Source organism: Erpetoichthys calabaricus, chromosome 6, assembly GCF_900747795.2.
Source record: "Erpetoichthys calabaricus chromosome 6, fErpCal1.3, whole genome shotgun sequence".
Lineage (NCBI taxonomy): Eukaryota > Metazoa > Chordata > Cladistia > Polypteriformes > Polypteridae > Erpetoichthys > Erpetoichthys calabaricus.
Genome location: NC_041399.2, coordinates 2344089 through 2365849, shown reverse-complemented (window position 1 = coordinate 2365849; position 21761 = coordinate 2344089). Strand labels below are relative to the sequence as shown.

The following is a 21761-nucleotide window of genomic DNA, read 5'->3' as shown; positions in this document are numbered from 1 at the left end:
TGCAGAAATACTTTGACAATCAAGTGATGGGGGGTCTACTTAATGGGTCTTCCAACATTTGTGAAGCTTTTGTGGATTTAACTTTAAAATGGCAAAGTCCTCGGTGAAGGCGTGCTGGTGCTCAGAGCAGAGCGGATCTGCTGCCAAACATCTTGAGGTGGGGATGGCGCCACACGGAGAGCTCTGCAGCCAAGGGGACATCTTGCCTTGGTGGGGTCGACGTGATGTCATCTCAGTCTCCACGTTGGCACCTATGAACAGCATGAACTGTCACAGTGCAAGGCATCCATCCATCCATCCATCCATTTTCCAACCCGCTGAATCTGAACACAGGGTCACGGGGGTCTGCTGGAGCCAATCCCAGCCAACACAGGGCACAAGGCAGGAACCAATCCCGGGCAGGGTGCCAACCCACCGCAGCAGTGCAAGGCATTGTGTTTGCTAATGGACTGGCGCCCCCTGCAGGCCCGGCTCCTGCCTTGTTTCTGTTTCCTCATCTTTAGCTCTGGCTCCCCTGAACCTGAACTGGAAAATGGATGGACCCTCAGTTTGGGAATTCCACTTTGTTTACCCAGTGAAACAGAACTGGAATTGTGAGCAGCTGATCGTTGAAGGGTCAGGCTGGTCAGGGTATTCAGCCAGCAGCGGGGTCATCTGTGGTTCTCCTGGCAAAGGAGACACACCACATGACGCCACTGGACAGTTAGCTGGCATTGGGAATCTTCACTGCAGAACGTGTCACTTGTCACTCTTTGATTTCCAATGGCTGAATGGCAGCTGGTGTCCTGCTGCTTTATGTGTGTGGGTGTTTAATAGAAAGAAAAAATAAAATTAAGACCATAACACCGTTTGGGGGGGGCAACCGCAGTGGTATCAGGGTAGAGAAGAAATGGCGTACAGACTTACCAATCAACAAGTCTTTTATTTATATAGCGTCTTTCCAGTGAACTCTCTGCCCCTTCAGCAGATGGCGCTGTTGTGCCATGTAGTGTAATATAATAACATAAGCAGTGAAATGACCTGAGTAATCTCCATCCATCCGTCTTCCAAATGAATTGCAATTTCTAATCTAGAAGCATCTTTCTTTTAGGAGTGCGTGCGCTGTTCGTTGGACTTGCTGCTGGTTGCCTTTGGACCCCCAGTGTTCTCTCAGGTGAGCACAGACGGAGCCTCCACTTCTCAGTTTCGGCTTTGGGGCCCATTTGAAGCGACTCCTTAGCAGTGGCGTAGCTAGAGGGGGGGGGGGATGGGGGGCAATTGCTGCGCCCAGGGGGCGCCAAATTGATGTTACGAAACTTCCCCATTTCATTTTGGCAAACAGGAGGGGGCGCGAAATCTTCAGTTGTCCCCGGGCGCTACGCCTCTGCCCCTTAGCTGATTTTTTTGAGACCATCTAAATGTTTAGCTTAAATGTATGAATATTAATTGCGTTATGTTTCTGAACTCTGAAGCCTTATGAAGTCATCACAGTCATCAGCAGAGTTTATAGCGCCTTTATTTTCAGGTGTCACCTCACAAAGCTAATCCTTCTACAACAACAACAACATTTATTTCTAGAGCACATTTCCATACAAACAATGTAGCTCAAAGTGCTTCACACGATGAAGAAAGAGAAAGGGTGAATGACACCTGTGTCGCCTCATTGGATTGACGGGCTCTGCCTTCCATGTTCAGTGGTCTGAGTAACGTGCGAGGGTTAGCCTGTGAGGAATGGGTGTCACCTGTTAGACGTGTATTTGACTCAGTCCACTAGATAATTATGACATTTTTATTTACTCAGTTCCCTCTTTACAGACTTGTTACGCAACAGAGGACTGGCCCTCTACTCTTAAGTAAGAACGCTGGATTCGCGCTAATCACTGCGCCACCCCAGTCCGTTTTGTATGAATGGACATTCGATCTCAGGGCTTAAGGACTTCTTGTGGTATACTTTTTTGACATAAAATTGTAGTGGGAAAGACTGGCAGATATTATGCGTTACATTCGGAGGGTGTAACGGGTTCAGATAGCTCGCAGAGCGCAGTAGACCCTTGTGAGTTTGGCATGCGCCCCTTCAGCTCTATCGGACTTCTGTCCTCATGTTGCTCAGGCGAAGAACACAATTAGAGAAGTGAGATTCGCTCCAGTGCCTGTTCCGAGTCCACAGGTTTAAAAACTGAAAATCAGGAATGCCGTGAAATGCGCTGGAGAGCACAAAAGCTGCGTCCAAATCTTATCAGCAATGCACAAGGGCCTATGAATGATTCTGTGAATGGGATGTAAGTTACTTTTAGAAGGAGTACATTTTAAATTGAGAATAAATACAACAGAAAACTCACTTGCGTACAAACGGGCTCTCCGCACGGCTTCTCAGAGTGGCTCCACCTCTTCTGGTGACGACACTCCATGGACCCGCCCCTTTACCACGCCTCTCTTCCAAGTCTGTGCGGCTCCACTAAGAATTTTCAAGCCAAAGCGCCACTGCGTCTTTCATAACGAGTGCAGTGTTAAATTAAATTACTAGCAAAACAAAAAAACAATCTGTAGGTGGTCGTCAATACAGTGAATTGCACCTCCATATGAATCACATTCTATTTTATATAGCACCTTTTATTAAAACAACGAAAGATGTGGTGAGGCACGCTTATCCTGGCAGCAGCGGAGGCAGAGCAGGAAGCACGAAGACTCTGATAACCAAAAATCCCACGCAAAACATGCAATCTGTTAGAAGAACAAGAAGGCCGAGTCTGGGAATAATGGTCGTGAGGGGCAGCAGATAACCCGGCCAGCCACGATAAGGCAAAGACGTCCGATCTGAGAGACCAAAAATGCCTTTCCAAATAGCCCGAAATAGCTTCCTGTGAAAAACACTCGGGCTTTTAACTCGGCTTTCCTGTCTATTTTAAGGATGCAGCGCATTTTTCCTTATCTCGCCAAGCTCAGAGATCGCAAGTGGAAGACCCTGCCGAGATGGAAGAAAGGCACTCAGGGTGGGGGTCGACCACACAAACTGGAGCCCCCACGCCAGAAATCGGGGATTTGCAAATGTTAAAGAAACAGACGTGGGATACTTTTATGGATTGTTTAGATCCGTTGGAGACTCGTGAAGGACACTGCATTGTAAACTATGGCAAAATCGGGGTCATCGAGACCTAATATGGCACCTGTTGAAGGAGGTGCCCCGGGATGGACTTCAAGTGGAAAGGCTGGCCGGCACTGTCGGGCAGAGGAGGGCGCTATATACAGACCGGCGTTTCAAAGCGGTCGACCCCCTGCCATCCGTCTTATTTAAACATGTCGCCATTTACTGCGGTCCCCCAACAGACTCCGTGCTCTTTTTAGGGAGGATTTCAAAAGTCTCGTCTGATGGTAACATTTTGTTAATGATAAGCAGGAGTGAAACGTCTTGGCTCTTCTTGCCGTTTGAACCCGCGTCTCTTTGAACTGCGGCTGTCTGAAAAACAACAAGTCGTGGCACCCGCAGTGAAGTCCTTCATTGAAGTAGCAGATCTCTGGCGCTCTCACGCGCCGCTTCTCCTCCGACTTTTTTTCTTTCATTGAGGATTAACTGCACCAGTTAAAAGGAAGCAGCTTGGGACAACAGGCGCTATAAAAGGGAACTCCAGAAAGTGGCTTGACCCCTGGGCCACCAGTCTCTGTTTATTTGAACGATGTAATTGGACTTGCGGGATATGAAACGAGGCCTTAAATAGAATCTTTTATTATTATTATTATTATTATTATTATTTATTATTGTTAGAGCGGATTGGGCAGAGACCTTCACCCGAACGAATTAAAGGGCTGGCATCCATTTTATACAAATAATACTGTCTGTCTGTCTGTCTGTGTGTGTGTGTGTGTATATATATATATATATCCATCCATCCATCCATTTTCCAACCCACTGAATCCAAACACAGGGTCACGGGGGTCTGCCGGAGCCAATCCCAGCCAACACAGGGCACAAGGCAGGAAACAATCCTGGGCAGGGTGCCAACCCACCGCAGGACACACACAAACACACCCACACACCAAGCACACACTAGGGCCAATTCAGAATCACCAATCCACCTAACCTGCATGTCTTTGGAATGTGGGAGGAAACCGGAGCACAAGGAGGAAACCCACGCAGACACGGGGAGAACATGCAAACTCCACGCAGGGAGGACCCGGGAATCGAACCCAGGTCCCCAGATCTCCCAACTGCGAGGCAGCAGCGCTACCCACTGCGCCACCATGCCGCCTATATATATATATATATATATATATATATATATATATATATATATATATATATATATATATATAGAGAGAGAGAGAGAGAGAGAGAGAGAGAGAGAGAGAGAGAGAGAGAGAGAGAGAGAGAGATTGACTTCTTACCCTGCTGGAAGAATTTAAGAGATGGACTAGCAGAAGGTGGAGAACAGGAACAGACTCATCCCCAGTACAATAGGTGCCAGTGGACCTCCTGATGCATCCCAGTCTGGACACCTGTAGGGGTGCTTGGGAGTTGGAGTCTAGAAGTGGAGCCTTGTTGGGGACCCTGGATGTCAGGCGAAGACCTCCCTAGTTTCCATGTAACCTGTAAATACTTCCAATAAAGCATACCATGGTACTGGAAGCATTCACTGGGTCCTGCCTAAAAAGAGGCTCACCGTCTCACCTTGGAGAGTCAGAGTCAGAAGGCACTTGCATGGAGGTAGAGGAGAAAGAGGAAGGATTCACTGCCTTTAGGTATATTGTGCTGTGTGAAACATTCATAAAGGTCCTGTAAAGGTATTTGGGAGGAATAAAAACAATTGCATTTGAACCCATGACTGTGTTTGTGTTAGTTGCGTCCAGGGTTTGGAGCCTCCTGCCTTCCACAATATACAGTATATATATATACTATATATAAAACACAGAGTCTGAATACTTTCTCAATGCACTGCTTGCATACACACACACACACACACACACACACACACACACACACACACACACACATATATATATATATATATATATATATATATATATATATATATATATATATATATATATATATATATCCATCCAGCCATCCATTATCCAACCCACTATATCCTAACTACAGGGTCACAGGAGTCTGCTGGAGCCAATCCCAGCCAACACAGGGCACAAGGCAGGAAACAAACCCTGGGCAGGGTGCCAACCCACCGCAGGTATACACACACACACACACACACACATATATATAGTCATTGGTCAAGGGAAGGACGGGACACAAAAGATATGCTGGGGTGCCAGCCAAGTCATCCCATTCACTTGTAAAACAAAAATCAACTGAAAATGACAGGCACATGATAGCGCAAAGGGTTAACAAAACAAAGTTTAGCTGTTGGCTTCAACATGATAGGCTCCGGAGAGCGGTCCAGTTAGAGGGGCGGAGCTCTGTAAGAAGATGAGATACCACCTCCCTTTAATAGGTCACCGTACCCAAAGGGGTGTGGTCAGTTGCCCTCTTGCCTGAACTGAGGCTGATAAGAGAGAAACAAGAGTTAGCAATCATGCCCCCTGGTGTCCCGATTAGGTAATGCTTACCACAGACAAAACTAGAAGTTGACCCTCTGACACGCAGGCATGGCTACATATTTATCGTAGTGACCTCGGCTGTGGGAGACGAAGGATTGGAATTACACCTTTCAACACTAATTGCTGGTGAGTGGCCCTTAAAAGAATCTTTGGCTTCTTCAGCGCTGTTTCCACCCACGTTCCGATGTTTAGTGGGACATTCATTCCAGCCACGTCTCCTGGTGCTCATACATACCACATGGCTTTGCCTCACCTGTGATCAGAGGCAACCAATATGCCTCACCATTAACCCCCCAGCTCTCTGTGAGCCCACCCAAGCCCAGAGGCGAATACAAGTCTTGCCAGCAGTCAAACATTCAAATCAGTGGGTTTCAACAGTCAGGACACTCAAAGTGCTCCTTTAGTGCTGTATCTGCACCCCCTTGATGACCAGACACAGCTCATTACCTACCTGACACCATCCCTATAGTGAAACATGGTGATGAAAGCAACATATTGTGGGGGTGCAGGGACAGGGAGACTAATCTGAATGGAGGGAAGGATGAATGCAGCAAAATATAGAGAGGTCTTTGAAGAAAAATGTCTGATCCAGAGTGCACACCACCTCAGGCTGCACCAATTGTTCGCCTGTCAGCATGACGATGACCCAAAGCATACAACAACAACAACAACATTTATTTCTATAGCACATTTTCATACAGATAATGTAGCTCAAAGGGCTTTACATGATGAAGAAAGAGAAAAAAAAAAGACAAAATAAGAATTAAAATAAGAGAACACTAATTAACATAGAATAAGAGTAAGGTCCGATGGCCAGGGGGGACAGAAAACAAAAAAACTCCAGACGGCTGGAGATAAAAAATAAAATCTGCAGGGGTCCAGACCATGAGATCGCCCAGCCCCCTCTGGGCACAGAGCCGAAACAATGCTGAAGTGACTTTGGGACAAGCCTCTGATAGCCGAAGCCCGGATTTAAACCCCACTGAACACGTGGAGACACCTAAAGATGGCAGTTCACCGACGCTTCCGATCCGATCTAATGGAGCTTCAGAGGAACTGCAAGGAAGGATACACTGCCCAAACTGGTGAGGAAGGCAGGCTCTATTGTTGGCATGGAGCTGGACAGTTTAACATCTGTGGCAGAGCGAAGGGCGCTCAGCAGGCTCCTATCAATTATGGAGAATCCACTGCATCCACTAAATAGTGTCATCTCCAGACAGAAGAGCAGCTTCAGCGACAGACTGCTGTCACTGTCCTGCTCCACAGACAGATTGAGGAGATCGTTCCTCCCCCAAACTATGCAACTCTTTAATTCCACCAGGCGGGGTAAACGTTAATATTTAACATTATACATAGTTATTGTCTGTTTTTCACCTGTATTATTATCATTCTTTAATTTAATAGTATTTATTGTATCAGTATGCTGCTGCTGAAGAATGTGAATTTCCCATTGGGATTAATAAAGTATCTATCTATCTATCTATCTATCTATCTATCTATCTATCTATCTATCTATCTATCTAAATCCAAGTGTGCCAAGCTTGTAGAGACTTAGCAAGAAGACTCAAAGCTGGAATTCCTACCAATGGAGCTTGTACAAAGTGCTGAATAAGGGTCTAAATACTTTCAATGTCTGATTTTTTAATAAATTTGAAAATCTTTATGGAAACATGTCTTTACTTTATCATCATGGGCGGCACAGTAGTGCACTGGTAGCTCTGCTTCCTCGCAGTGAGGAGACCTCCTGTGTAGTTTGTATGCTCTCCTCGTGTCTGCGTGGGCTTCCTCCAGGTGATGCAAAGACGTGCAGGTTATTGGAATTGATGACAGTAAAATGGCTCTAGTGTGTGTGTGCGAGTGTTTGTTTTGCATGTGTTTGGTGTGTATGTGTGTTTGCGCGTGCGCGCGTATGTGCGTGCATGTGGGTGTTTGGTTTACGCACGCGCGTGTGTGTGTCTCCCTGTCCAGGGTTTGTTCCTGCCTTGCACCCTTTGCTAGCTGGGTTAGGCTCTAGCTCCCCGCGCCCCTGATCTGGATTAAGTGGTTTAAAAAATGACCTGACTTTGTCAATTTGGGTTTTGATGACGCAGAGGTGCCACCCTTGCTCATAGATCCCGTTTCCAGCCATAGCCAGAGTCTACAAAGCAGGAATCGTCCCTCGACTGGTTGCTGGTTCCCCCCAATTCACATAGTGGTCAGGATTGCAGTGTATAAAGGGTGATTCATGACAGAACTGAGAGTGTTAATTTCGGCATGAATCACCCCCTCATACAGAGTGCCCTTCGCTCTCATGCCGGTTACGTAAAGGCGACTGCTACATACAGTAAAGAGCGGCCTCCACTGGGAGGCGCTTCTGCGACCTTTGTCGTTTTCTGTAGTCTGATGCAGAAAATGCTTCGAGATAAAATGCACCCCCTGAAGGGCCACAGTAACGCCGTCCATCCGGCGGCTCCTCCGATCTCCATTTCACAGAGACAGCATCGCCGGCTGTGCCCCTGCAGCTCTACCGCGGAGGCGGGGCGCCATCCCAAAGTGACGGCTTGTCAAAGCCTCCGCGCCGCAGCAGCAGTAGCAGCCACTTCCGAAGCGGCGCCACACCCCCGCGAGAGTCAGGAAACTCGAGGCCGGGAAAGTTGGAGCGACGAGGCGATGAAGACGAGCGTCCACGCCTGCTGTCTCCTCCCCCGCTTACCGAGCGCGCCCCCCACCGTCGACACCGCAACTTGCACTGGCAGAGTCGAGCGGCACGGCTAAGGAGCTCGCGGCAATGGAGCGAAGACCATGAGGCAGGAAAGTTTCGCGGCTCCGTAGATACCGATCAGATGGTCCAACGAGCACCAGCAGCCTCTCAAGAGGTCCCGATGGAGCTGCTCGAGAGCCCCTCGGCGCCTGCTCAGGTATGCGTGTGCGGCTCGTTTTCTCCCGAGTGGGCTGCTTGCCGGGGGCTGGGGATTCGTTACTTTGGTGGGTTCGCCGCTCGACGCGCTATTTGGAGTCCCGATTTCGTTTGAGGCAAAGGCTCTGCGTGTTTGCTTGGAGGGCAATCCGTCTTCATCGCGGGTCTTCACCACCGCACGTACGGGCCACTCTTAAACCCTAAAGCGGACCCCGGGAGTGGGAGGCAGGCGGTGGTGACCTGGACGGCTCGCTGGGCGCACTTTGGGTGGGGGGATCGTCAAGCCTATACGGACCGAGTCCATCACTACCGGCGCACCGACTCGTTGCTGGTCTTTTGCCAGCTGTCTGTGAATTGACGGGTTTCTGTTTTTGGCGTCTTCTTTTCCTTTTTAAGCCCTGAGCTTCTGAGCTCTTCAAAGAGGCTGGTCGGAGGGGCTCGTCGGCGCGCTGCGGTGTGGTAGGCACGACCGCAGGTGGCTCGTCACTCACTGGGCTGAGTCATTTGCCCTCATTTTGCTACCTATTGCATGGCATAGTTCCTGTTACAACGATCGAGGTCAGTGTCGCAAAGCTGTAGCCCACCTGCCATCAACTTGCTCGCCCAAGGAGGACCCCGGGATCTCTGTGGTGCGTTACCGGGTGTATCCATACAAATGGAGGGTGGCACGGTGGCGCCTCTGTCCCAAGGAAGGAGGACTCCTGATCAAATGGTTGTCACTATAGGTGGGCATGGCGTGTGAGTGGTCTGTCCGCCTTTATGCGAGATTCCTTCTGCATTCCGCACACTAAGCGGTCAGGACGATTTTGTCGTGGCTGTTATGCGGGGTCGTCGCTAACTTCAGGATTTATTAAGGGATTACCCAGGACGACGGATTGGGGGGACCTTGTTGTATTCGCGGGGTCGGCGAGCAATCGGGGATCAATCACCCTTGGGTTGTGTGAATACAGGAACATCGGGGGCTACAAGTGTATTGGACGGGGTGGTCAGGAGCTAAAATCTCAGAAGTGACCCTGACCCTCCTCTAATGGTGCCCCTGCTGTCCCGACTAGAGATGGCTCCTGCCCATTGCTTTGTGAAATTCATTCTGTGATGAATATGTGAAGCTTTGGAATGAAAATTTTGGTGACACCATACTAGAATTTTCCAAAGCGTGTGTGGGCTTCTCTAGCTTAAGAATGACCTCCCCTCACCAATCAGGTCTGCCCCCCCCCCCCCCCTTTATGTAAATGACAATCAAAATATGCAGGACAGAGTGCTTAAGGCGCCGGAACTCAAACCCTGAGGTTGCGGGTTCAAATCCCACTGCTGACACCAATGTGTGACCCACTTCACCTGCTTGTGCTCCAAGTGGAAAAACAAAAGAAACGGAACCAAATGTATCTCAGTCACTTTGTGTGAAGGTAACAGTAATAAATATGGATGTTCACGCACCTTTCTCATCACAGGTAGACAATGGAATGAGGTGCCTGGTCTGTCTGGATTGTCACCTGATCGTTGTGATCCCCCTGATACCATCTAATAAAAAATCAATTTAAGTGCTAAGTAAAGTGAGACCCCCCCCACTAGCTTGGGAAAATCTGCTGGCTGTGAGCTGCCACACAGTGAAAGAGCAGCACCTCAAGTTTAGGATGAAATAATAAAGAATAACAATAGTGGCACTCTTGACACACTTCATTATGGTCCATCCATCCATTATCCAACCCGCTATATCCTACCTACAGGGTCACGGGGGTCTGCTGGAGCCAATCCCAGCCAACAAACCCCAGCCCACCACAGGGCACACACACAGCAGGGACAATTTAGAATCGCCAATCCACCTGACCTGCATGTCTTTGGACTGTGGGAGGAAACCCACGCAGACACGGGGAGAACATGCAAACTCCACACAGGGAGGACCCAGGAGGCGAACTCGGGTCTCCTAACTGTGAGGCAGCAGCTCTACCCACTGTGCCACCATGCCGCCCCTCATTACAGTCTTGTCTGTGAATGTTGATGTGATTGCGGGCGTAGCAGAAGACCCTGAACATTCTAGAAATAGTCAAAGAAGCTGCTGTGAAAAAGTAAATACACCCCACGACATGCTTTATGTTTCTTTTTTAACATCTGTGGTCATAACAACATAAGGAATTTGACAAACGAGAGGAGACCATTCAGTCCATCGAGCTCGTATCCCCCATATCTCCTTCAGATTCTCCATGTCGCAGTAGTTTTGTTTCTGAATCCCACAACTCTTTGCATAAAGAAGAGCCTCCTGGCTTCAGCTTTAGACGAACTTCCACTTCATCTCCACTGACGTCCATTAAGCTGATAGGATGTTGTTGGATATCCTTCATCAGGACCTCATCTTCATTTAAACGTTATCTGTAGATAAAGGGGATGTGATTAGAATAATAATGAAAATGTGACTTTGCAATAATTTATTGTCTCATAAATGAACAGATATGCCATTTCTGTCTGTAGACAAAAATAAGACCACCCCTGACTCTAATAGCTTGTTTTGCCCCCTAATGTCACCCCTTCCTTGAACTGTGTAGCAGTCTATGGAGAATGTTTATCCTGCTCTTTTATGCAGAATTCTTCTAGCTGTTTGATGTCTGAGGGAAGTCTTGGATGCACAGCCCCATTTCAAGCCCCCAGACCCCCCCCCCCCAGCATCTGGGTGGGATTTAGATGAGGGCTTTGACTTGGTCATTCCAGAACCCTCCATGTCTTTCTTTCTTTTGATCCATTCCTTGGTGGACTGTTTAGGGTCACTGTTATGTTGAAAGGTTCCTTTTCCTTTCAGTGTCAATCCTCTGTCAGATGGTCTCATATTATTCTCAAGAGCCTCCTCTGGCACAATGAAGAGTTCCTAGTGGAGTCTATGAAGGTGAGCTGTCCAGGCACTGATGCAGCAAGGCCGAACATTTCCAGCACCACACTTTACAGCTATCTTTGGTTTCCCCCCCAAAATGACTTCTGGCCCAGTAGCCAAATAAGTCTGTCTTTGCCTCGTCTTCCAGAAGTCCTGTTCCTTGCCTAAGTGTTCATAGGCCACCTTTAATGTCCCCATGATGTCTTTTTGTTTGTTTCCTCCTGGTGCACCTCTCACGTACTGTAGATCTCTTTCTACTGGTAGACATGTGCTCTTTGACATTAGCAGTGGCAGGAGCTACCTGAAGGTCCAATGATGGAATTCTAGGGTTCTTAGAAGTCATCCTTCAGCGTCTTGCGTTTTACTCTCCAGTGACCTCGTCTGGATAAGCGGTCAGTTGCTTGAAGTCTTCTGCACTTGCTGATGATCTTGTAGTTGTTTTATAGATCAGACTCACAGGCGTCTGGAGATGTCAGGGAGCTCTTTGGATCTCAGCGTGGTGATGACACACACACTCCAACAGCAAAGAGCAAACCAAACAAAATGTCCAAGTTAGTTTTAATAAGAGCCCATGCAGTCAGACGAGATCCACCATCATGCTGTTCTGATCATCGGCACTCGATTCTGCTTTGAAGTATTGGGCCATTCCAGAGCCCTCCGTGTCTTCCTTTCTTTTGAGCCATTGCTTTTGTGGAGTGTTTAGGGTCACTGTCATGTTGAAAGTGTCAATCTTCTGACACTGAGGTTGTGATAAATGGAGGGGTGCACTTACTTTTGCCTTATGTGAAATTTTCATTTCTGCTTGTCTAAATAATATAATGGACTTCTGTACAGGGGTGTAGTACAGAACTCTGGGCCCTTTTACATAAGCAGTCCCTGAGGGTCCCCCACCCAGTGGGCCCTGGGTAAGCATGACCCTTTTTTCTCCCCATGGGACTATAAAATGTAACTGTGGCCTGATGTTTCTTATGTTATGTCACATTTATATGTGATTGCCATTTAAATGAAGATCCAGTCTTGACACATAGCCAAATAACAAGAAAGACAAAAAACACACACACACATTTCATGGGGGGGTCCTTACTTTTTCACACGACTGTATATAAGTTGAAGCCTGAGTGATGGAGGTGGTCATGGCAAGTATTTAAAAATTCCACTAACCCCTAATGGTGCCAAGCTGAAGAGTTGAGTGACACGTCACCGCCGCTCCATCCACTCATTTGGAGTTCCTGGTTCCATTGTTCAAGAAGAGGTGGAGCCTGATGGTCCTTTACATTATGGCATATGAGTGCCAGTGTCAAACACCAAACAGTACCCCTGTGCCCCCTCCTGTAAGAGGCACATGATACGCGTTTGGTGGCCGGCCATTTGTGACCTCCTTGTGTGGACGTCATGCCTCAGTGACCCCTTCGGAGCAGACGGCACCCGCAGGAGCTTTTCTAGCCTTCAGAGGTAAACTTCAGCTCAAGTTCTCATTTCTTAGTGGATTCAGTTGAACCCCAGGAATTGGTCAGGTGGAAAGGCGCTATATCAATTAAAATGTGAAGGATTTGATTTCTCAAGGCCTGTTTTTAGTGTCGGGCATTTTTGACCTCATGAAAGTCTTTTTTAGTGTCAGCCATTCATGGATTCTCCCATTTTCCATTTTATCTGGTCGCTGGAACTCATTTTGGCAGCATCAAGTGTAAGGCAGGATCCAGCCGCAGATGGGGTGACCATCTCTCACAGACCACCCTGGTCACTCGCACTGCTTGATCTGCTAAAAACTGCTAGTTAATGCAGCGTGCAGATTATTTGGACATGACAGCAATTCGGAACATCAGGTGTAAGCTGACACGATATGCAGAGAGCCAGTAAAGTCCACCAAGAGGGTGATGAAGCTGAGCATTGACCCCAAGTCAGCAGCAGCAACCTGGGCTCATTAAACCTGGAGTTGCCAGTTTATTAGGGACATCCCCACCTTCACTCAAGTTCTCCGTTCTGACACGGCTCATCGTGTGATGGCACTGTGGGGTGTACATGAGGAAGACCAGCACTATGAGCATCCATTAGAGTTCAATTGGGAAGATCAAGTAGCTTTGGCGAGTTTGAATGTGGCCTGATAGTTGGCACTGGGTATGCCGCTTCAAACAGATGTCGTCAAGGGGTTACCAAGAATGACGTGAAAGCAAACCGTGATGAGTGGCAGACGATCCTGTGGACCAAAGGGGCTTGGGGGTCATTAGCAGGGTCAAAGGCAGGAACCACATGAGCAAACAGACGGGCCACAAATGGGAAACGTTTAACAGAATGTCATCTCAGTAGGCACAATTTACCAGACTCTGCAACAGCCATGAAAAACAACAAAGTGGGCACAGAAACCTCAAAATCTGAACACTGGGGACTGAAGAAAAAATGTTTCTTGACTGGCCAAATCCATGCTGATGGAAGGACCAAAGTTTGGCACAAGGAACACAGCATGGTGTGTACAGGCCAGTGCTGTCAATCTGGTGCACATTAGGATTCCTGATGTTCATTGAAGAACATCTGGACAGTAAGGCGTATCTAAACATTTTCTCAATTGCAGGGTTGCTGGAGCTTTTCTTGGCAGCATGAAGTTCGTCAGAGGGCACCTTGGCCACTCGCCCCACCAGATCAGCTAATAATCAATAAATGATGAAGCGTGCACTCAGATGGATATGGCCCACATGATAAAATACCATGTCACCAGGCTTGTGCCATCACTGAATGGTACCACAAGAGATTTCATGGCATTAGCAGCCTACGCAGTACCTGGATCTCATTTCTATCAAGCATCTTTGAAATGAAATGAAAAGGGCAGAACACTGGAGGACTGTATGGATGTCCAATTCACATGACACAACATTCCAGAACAACGCCTCCAGCATCTTGTGGAATCCTTGCCCATCCAGATACGTTCCGTCTGTTTGGATGGCAGAAGGTGGTTTGATATGCTACAAGATAGGAGTACCTAATAAAGTGGCCACAAGCTCATGTATGTTTTATTTATTTATTTTAATCTTGGAGTGTAGGGCTGCGTGTGTAGCCACCTAGTGGCCAGATTGTAAATCACAGTGGCACCACATGTCCCAAGTGAGTCGCTGGATCTGTTACTGTAGGCATGTAGGACGTTGCTATGCCTGCATTGGATTTCACAATAAAAAGGCACTATATACATAACTTGTTTGTACCTCATCAATTTTTATTCTACAAGTTAGCTTTGCGAAGTGACTTTTGTCACATAAACACGTTGCTTGTTACTGTAATTATTGAAATAATGTTTTTTGATGTTTTTCTTTCTCTTCTTTTCTCGTACAGTCTCATGGAAAAGGAGCTCGGAGAAAAGGCAGGTTTAAAGGGTCAGATGGCAGCACCTCATCCGACACCACGTCCAACAGCTTCGTCAGACAGGTAGGACCCGGGGGAGGGGGGCGTAGGACGACTGAGAATGGTGTGTCCGTCCTTCATCCTTGGGGAGCTTCTGTAGACCCTGCTGACCTGGAGGAACGAGTGCTCTGCTCTTGGTTGATTTGAAAACCCAAGACATGTGTATCTGTTTAGGGACGACGGCTGCTTTGAGCTTCTGGATTTCTTGTGCCCAAAGGTTCATTAACGTTACCTCAAAGTTTGTTACCTGCAAGAGTTTGGTTTTTTTAATCTTGTTGGAACTCAAGGATCCCAGTTTTGTGATTTCTTTTTCATGTTGACCTCATTTGCTGTCTTGGTTGCTTGATGCTTTTGTGATGTATCTCATGGCCTCATGTGCCATGACAATGACATCACAGAGATGACGATGCCTTCATGATGTGGTGGATACGCGGCTCCCTGTTCCTTTGAGGTTTTCTTTTGTTTTGCCGTCGACTCTTGAGCTGCGGTTTGCCCTTTGATTTTGCTTGCCGTTTAAAAGTCAGACCTCCTGGTTTTGACCCTTTGCTTTCCCTGACTACGTCGCTGGCAAAGAAATCATCTCCTGGTCTTTCTGGTTACACACAATAATCACTGAGACACACCACGTGTCTCACAACATGTATGAATCCACTTATTAACTAGTAAATAAATGAAGTCAGTACTGAGCCTGGAGAGAAGAAGTCACGGTAGAGTCGTAACGTGCCAGATAAAAGGCGAAAAATGTGAAAGAAAACACAACTTTACACGTAAAACAAAAGCTTAATAGGGCAGGTAATCTGTTGGGAATAACACATGGCTGCTGTTGATGGCGTAGTCGGCAGGATCAGAGATTTACATGGAGGATATTAAGACTTCCTGAGGTGAGGCTGCGATCCCACAAGGAGCGGTTCAGGCAATTCAGTTTGCCAGAAGTGAAGTCCACTCAAGTTCTGGACTCACCTCAGGGAGAAGTCAAGCACACAAGAGGCACCTGTACACAGTTTGGGGGGCCGGGGGTCTGAATACGTCTAGCAGTGAGGGATTTCTCGTTTTGATTTTTAACTCTTTGAGGACTGAACATTTTTTCCAAAAATCTCAGTTTCCGAAAAGCATGCAAAGCAATGGTTCCATACAGTACATAAATCGACGTCAAATAGCAGTTGCTGGGTGCTGTGGCTGCCAGTTCACAGTCTCTTATGGCTCGAGCCGCTCACGGACGGCATGATGGCTGGCAGGAATGCGTTGCAGGCTGGGTGCCAGGCTGTTTTTGTGTGACAAGAGAGTAAGGGGACAACAGCAGCAGTCGAGGTCACAGTGCAGTGCAATCTGGTTTGTACCTCTTGTCGTGATGAGTGGCGGTCTTCATCTACGCAAACTTGTTCTGCACCATGATTTGCTGGAGATCGATGGGCTGATGCCAGTACCTCGCTTCATTTTCGATATCAATCTCCAGAATCAGAGTCTGACCAGTCAAGAGTCCAATTCAGCGATAATATACAAAAACGGCGTCCACCCAGTATTTCTCTTTGAGCATTCGCTTTGATCTCTCTCCAGATGTCGATGCCGTTTTCATCGTTGTTTGCTCTTCACTAATCCCACGAGTGCAGGGAATGTCGGTGAAACCAATGAAGCTCACTTCCCTTCTAGCAAAAAGAATCGAAGTAAATCGTAAAAGGCGAGTTACTGCTGTCTAACCCTCCTCCTGACAAAAGTCGACATCCACCCAGAGATAGTTTTAATACATTTTCAAACCTTTCTGAAAAGAAGAGTTCTCAGTTTGTCGTTATGAGATATTGAGTGCAGACTGATGGGCAAAAATGTCAGATGTACCCTGTGAGGGATGGCCGGCACCCTTACCCAGCTGATACGCCCATGAAGTGGAAGAATCCAGGAAGGCAGCGTCTGTAGGGCACTGCCTCCCCCAAACCACTGGGTGGCAGCCCCCCTTGGGTTACAGCAGTGCTCCAGAATCCCACCAAGGCATTATGGGACTTGGAGTTTGCCAACTCAGCCCTGCTGGGTTCCAGAGGGTGCTACTGAGCTTCACCCAAAAGTACTCTCGGGACAATCCTTTGGGACACAGGAAGTACTCCCGGTGGTACATTTAGGAGGCTGGAGGGCCGCAGTCGGGAGGAGGGGGACAAAGCTTCTGATTAGGAGTGGAGGCAGCAGTGACCACGTGACAGAGAAGAAGAAGACGAGTGCTTTATTGTAACTCTGTGCTGTATTGTGTGGTTCTTGCAGCGTGGGAAACATTTAGAGAGAAGAGTTTCCCACAATAGAAAGTTTTGAGTCCGAGCTGATTTGTGTTGGGTGTTTGGAGAGCTGGAGCGCCCCCTGTCATCTGCATCCCCTTTACAATGACGCAACAAAGTGTGAAGAAACTGAAGGACTCTGAAGACTTTCGAAATCCACAAGTCCTGGCAAACTTCAAATAACTTGGAGTGCCTTCTCCTTGTGTCACCAAAGTCTGAGCCAAGTAACAACATTGTGATGTGACGTTCAGCGTGAGTGGACATCTGCATGTCTGTACCTTAATTCAGTGGGGCTGGCGCTAAAAGGAGACGCCCCCCCACTTTATAATGGAGATGACCCCTCCCTGAAAATGAAACCCCCGGGGGTCATGGGAATCTTTGAAAAGCAAACACCAAATTACAATTAAGTCAAATGGAAAACATTTTCACGAGTTCTCTGGCCCCAACAGCGACCCCATGTTTGTGTTCCAATAACAGTGGATGACAAGAAGATCGATGAAAACAGTAAAAGAAACCAATCCTAAGAAAGTCGTGCCCTCCGTGAAATAACGTTTAACTCCTGGTTTCACAGCTGAAGATGGAGTGAAACATCCAGCCATTTATCATCAGGTCAGTAAGGGTGGACAGAATTCAAAATGAGGAAAGGGGGCAGAGAGGTGGGCCAGCGGAATAGGGCGGGGCTTCACGTAAGGTTTAAATTTAATTGGTGAGTTTGAGTGTCATTCCCACTGAGTGTCTGACTTGACAAAGACAGGAAATTCAGGAATTAATTGGATGGATGGATGGCAGACTGAATGGTTGGACTGTTGCTCACAATCCCGACACATCTCGAGGCAGGTGTCTCCTGTAATGATGTTTCTAAAATCCATCCATCCATTATCCAACCCACTATATCCTAACAACAGGGTCATGGGGGTCTGCTGGAGCCAATCCCAGCTGACACAGGGTGCAAGGCAGGAAACAAACCCCGGGAAAGGCACCAGCCCACCACAGGGCACACACACACACACACACACACACACACACTAGGGACAATTTAGGACCGCCAATGCATCTAGCCTGCATGTCTTTGGACTGTGGCAGGAAACCAGAGCACCTGGAGGCGAACCCGGGTCTCCTAACTGCGAGGCAGCAGCGCTACCACTGTGCCACCGTGCCACCCTTGTTTCTAAAATACGAACTATAAATAATGAGTGTGATGATTCGGGCTGACCGTACACCTGAACTGCTGCAAGGCACTCTGGTGACAGTGTGACGCCAGCCTCATCAGGTGAGCCCACCTGCTTAATTGGGCACCCCCACCACACACCTACAAGTAAAACGCACATTTTCAGTAAACTGAACTTAATGAATTTTTAACCAACACAAATGACCGGCAATCTTCAGCGCCCCGTGGTTTGCCCCTGATGCTGCCATCACTTCTGCCCGTCTAATTGAAGCTGCCCACACGCTGTGCACTCGGCCTATTAGCTTGACCCCAGCAGTGCCCTTTTTGTTTTTATATATCTACTGACCGTGGTGCACAAATAATTAGCCATTGCAGTCCATTAAATAATTCTGAGGACATTTAAAATTGATGTCATTGATTAGTCCTAAAACTCCTGAGGAGGACCCGGGTGGGCATGAGCCGCAGTGCCCACACAAAGCACAAGCATGTGAATTATCATTGATTGGAGTTTCTTTGCCATCTGCCTCATCACTCAGGTCGCCTTGCAGCCTCTCAAATGTGAATTTAACACTTGGTGTGCACACGTGGTGGGGGGCTTCCCTCCATACCTACAGTGTAAAGGGTTACTTGAGCACCATAAGAGCTCACTGGTCGTTTGCATATTTTGCTTTGCACAGCAGATATGAAACAATGTGAAAAGTAGACAACAAGGAAAATAATGTGAAACCCAACCACCAGCTGGTCGTTTCTTATCCAGCACCTTCTAGGGCACCAGCACAAAATACTCTTGAGATGGAGGAATACAAAACTACCGATGCTAACACTGGGAAACCCGCTTAATCCAGTCATGTAGGGGAGCACTGGGGGGCCAAGAGGTCAGCCCAACCTGCACTGGGCTACCTGGAGGAGAAGCCACAGTGACACTGAGAGAACATGACAGCTGCACGCCAACCTTTGACCCCCGGATGGTAGATCTGCAAAGCAGACTTGGCGACCAGCATCAGCAACGTTTGGATCATCAGAGCCTTCAGAAGGTCTTGAGACGCCGTCGGTCGAAAATCATTTACGTTCATCTTGTTTTCCACTCAGAATGACAAAAGGAAAACAGCAGTTTAGGACATTTTGCAAATTGAAAAAATCAAACTGGTCCAAGTAGTCAGACCTTTGTGGCCTGCAGGGGGGCGCACCAGCTCCCCAAGCCTGGCACAGACAGACACTGGCACAAGTCTCTGTGACACACACTGGGAGACGCTTCTCCTTTTGTTTGCCACCTGCTCAGCACAGTGAAGCACAGCAATGGCACCGACTTTTCTTCTTCTTCTTCCAACTCCTGGAGCAGTGGTAGTGGGCTCCTTTTATCCTACGACTGGCAATATTTCCAGTGGTCTTTTTGTGCCATCTGGTAGCACTTCCAGGTGAGGCAGAAACTTAACAAAGTAGGGGGTCCACAGCCCCTGTCTTCATTCAGGATATCTCTGGACTTTGCTCCATTCAGCTTTCCCTCATCCCTGACTGTTCTGCTAGTCGTTGATGTTGCCAGCACCATGCTTCACCGATGGAGTTCATTCATGTGGGTGATGAGCGCCGCTTGGTTTCTCCAGACAAGAGAACCTTGTGTCGCACAGCCTGAGAGTCTTTTAGGTGCCTCCATGTTGTGTCTTTTACCGAGGAGAGCCTTCTGTCTGGCCTCTCTTTCATAAAGCTCAGATCGGTGGAGTGTTGTAGTGATGGTTAACCTTCTGGAAGTTTTTACAAATTCCACAGAAGTTCTCTGAGGCTCAGCCCGAGTGACCATCAGCTTCTTGGTCACTTTTCACATCATTGGCCAGCTCCAGGAAGACTCGTGGTTGTTCTGCACTTCCTCCATTGAAGAATTCCAAACGTCCCTGTGCTCTTAGGAACCTCCAGTGCTGCTGGAAGATGCTAAATGTTTCAAGGCCATCTTTACGTATCATCACATTGAGTGATTATGTTGGGCCAGTTCCTTTATTTCAAGGGCCAAAGTGTCATCTTGATGGCCGTTGTTTAATTCACCGCCTTGATGAAGGGCTCAGCTCTTTGTCACATAAACGCTTGACTCGGAAATTTTCTTTATAAATCAAGAAATCGTTCTTTTTGTTGCCTCTTCCAGATCTGTCATTTGACTTCACCTGTGGGACCCTCAGTGGCTCAGTGTGCGCCTTTCCTGATCACTCCGGTCACTTAGACTGACCACAGGTCACTTGAAAACGAAAGAAACTTTGAGACCTTAAATAATACGTGAAATCTTCTTCAAAGGTGTCAAAAGGGGGAAAGTATTCTTGAAAATGTACAATGGCAGCCATCAAATGTATAATGGCAGGTATGACAAATGAAATACCTGAGACCCTGTGGGCTACGATACACCAGATAATCTAACAAGAAGAAGAAGAAGAATTCCTACCCTCAAACTGGTAGAGCACAGGAGACACAAATGTGGCAAAGACAAATGAAATGATGAACATCGGGCTGTAGACTCTGAATGAATCGCTCAAAGTTTATTTAATTTAAAACAGAAACATCTCTCTAATGGGCCGACAGTGAAACTCCACAAGAAACCATTCTGTCTTGTTCACTCCGTCAATGACCTGATGATGTCACTCGTCACGCTCACTCCTGGCACTCTAAGAAAAACAACACTGACGCTGTGCACTGATTGGATGGTAATGATGCATTTTTTTGCATGTATTAGCAAGGATGCAGTATTCAGGAATCATGGGTAAATGTTTAAAGATCACGTGATTCTGTTAGGCTAGCTCATCTATATTACTAAACGAAGGTTGTATATATGCACGGATGCCAGAAAGCGCATGCACACTGCGCCTCAGCGCCTCAGAGTCAAACGCAGTGACTTCCCAGAGTCAGTAGGTGGCGCCCAAACAACACAACACGACCTGTAAACTAAACTTGAGGTAAAGCGCACACGTCAGGTTGTGCATTTGTTTAGTAATGTAGCCCTCCAAGCCCAGATCCGCCGCCATGGTCACTTCAGCACGTGAATCCGCCACCGTCAGCAAACGACTTCTAGCTAACAACACAGCCATAGAAAAACAAAAACGAGACCGCAGGATAAAAACAATGAACGCACGCACCTACAGCGCGCTTCTGAAACACCAGAACCAGATGAGTCACGGCTCCAAAAAGAAACCGCTTTAGTACAAATATATTTATTTCATTAAATGAAAACTTTCCCAGGATGCACCCACCCTCCATGATTTTTCTTCCCTCCAAATATCAGAGGGAACAGAAAGTGATTGCCATTCTTGGATTTGCGATTCTTTTGAGAATCGCGGGATTGCTGGTAGACATAGAATTACTAGACGCCACATGACCAGCAGCATCGTACATCGCCGCCATATTGCGAGTGGCACTGCTGTGGAGTGAAGTAGTGGATAAAGATGCCTCACGTATGTGCTGCTTGGGATTGTACAAACCGCTGTACGCTCCAAACCAGATCCCGGGGATTACACTTCATAGGTAAAGCTGAACAATTGTTTTTGGTTATATTTGGCCAATATTAGAAAATCCCGTTTTATAATCTTAATTTTAGCTACGCTAGGCTAAGCTAGCAAAGCTATGCATTTATGTGCTCAAGTGAGCCTCCAAACAACATTTTGGCTAAACATATTTAGTTACTAACTATGTAGA

At 47.4% G+C, this 21761-nt stretch overlaps 1 protein-coding gene across 2 annotated transcripts in view; it reads left to right on the top strand.

Annotated features, from left to right (window-relative positions):
• The first annotated feature begins 7961 nt into the window (after nt 1–7961).
• LOC114653175 (voltage-dependent L-type calcium channel subunit beta-2-like) overlaps nt 7962–21761 on the top strand; it is a 235806-nt gene continuing 222006 nt past the window's right edge. Inside the window, exons 1-2 of one of the 2 annotated variants that reach the window (XM_051929257.1) lie at nt 7962–8429; nt 14604–14696. In XM_051929257.1, coding sequence (XP_051785217.1) covers nt 8355–8429; nt 14604–14696 — 168 coding nt within the window. In that variant the 5' untranslated portion in view covers nt 7962–8354. The remainder of the gene's footprint in view (nt 8430–14603; nt 14697–21761) is intronic. The other variant, XM_051929258.1, reaches the window with a different exon arrangement.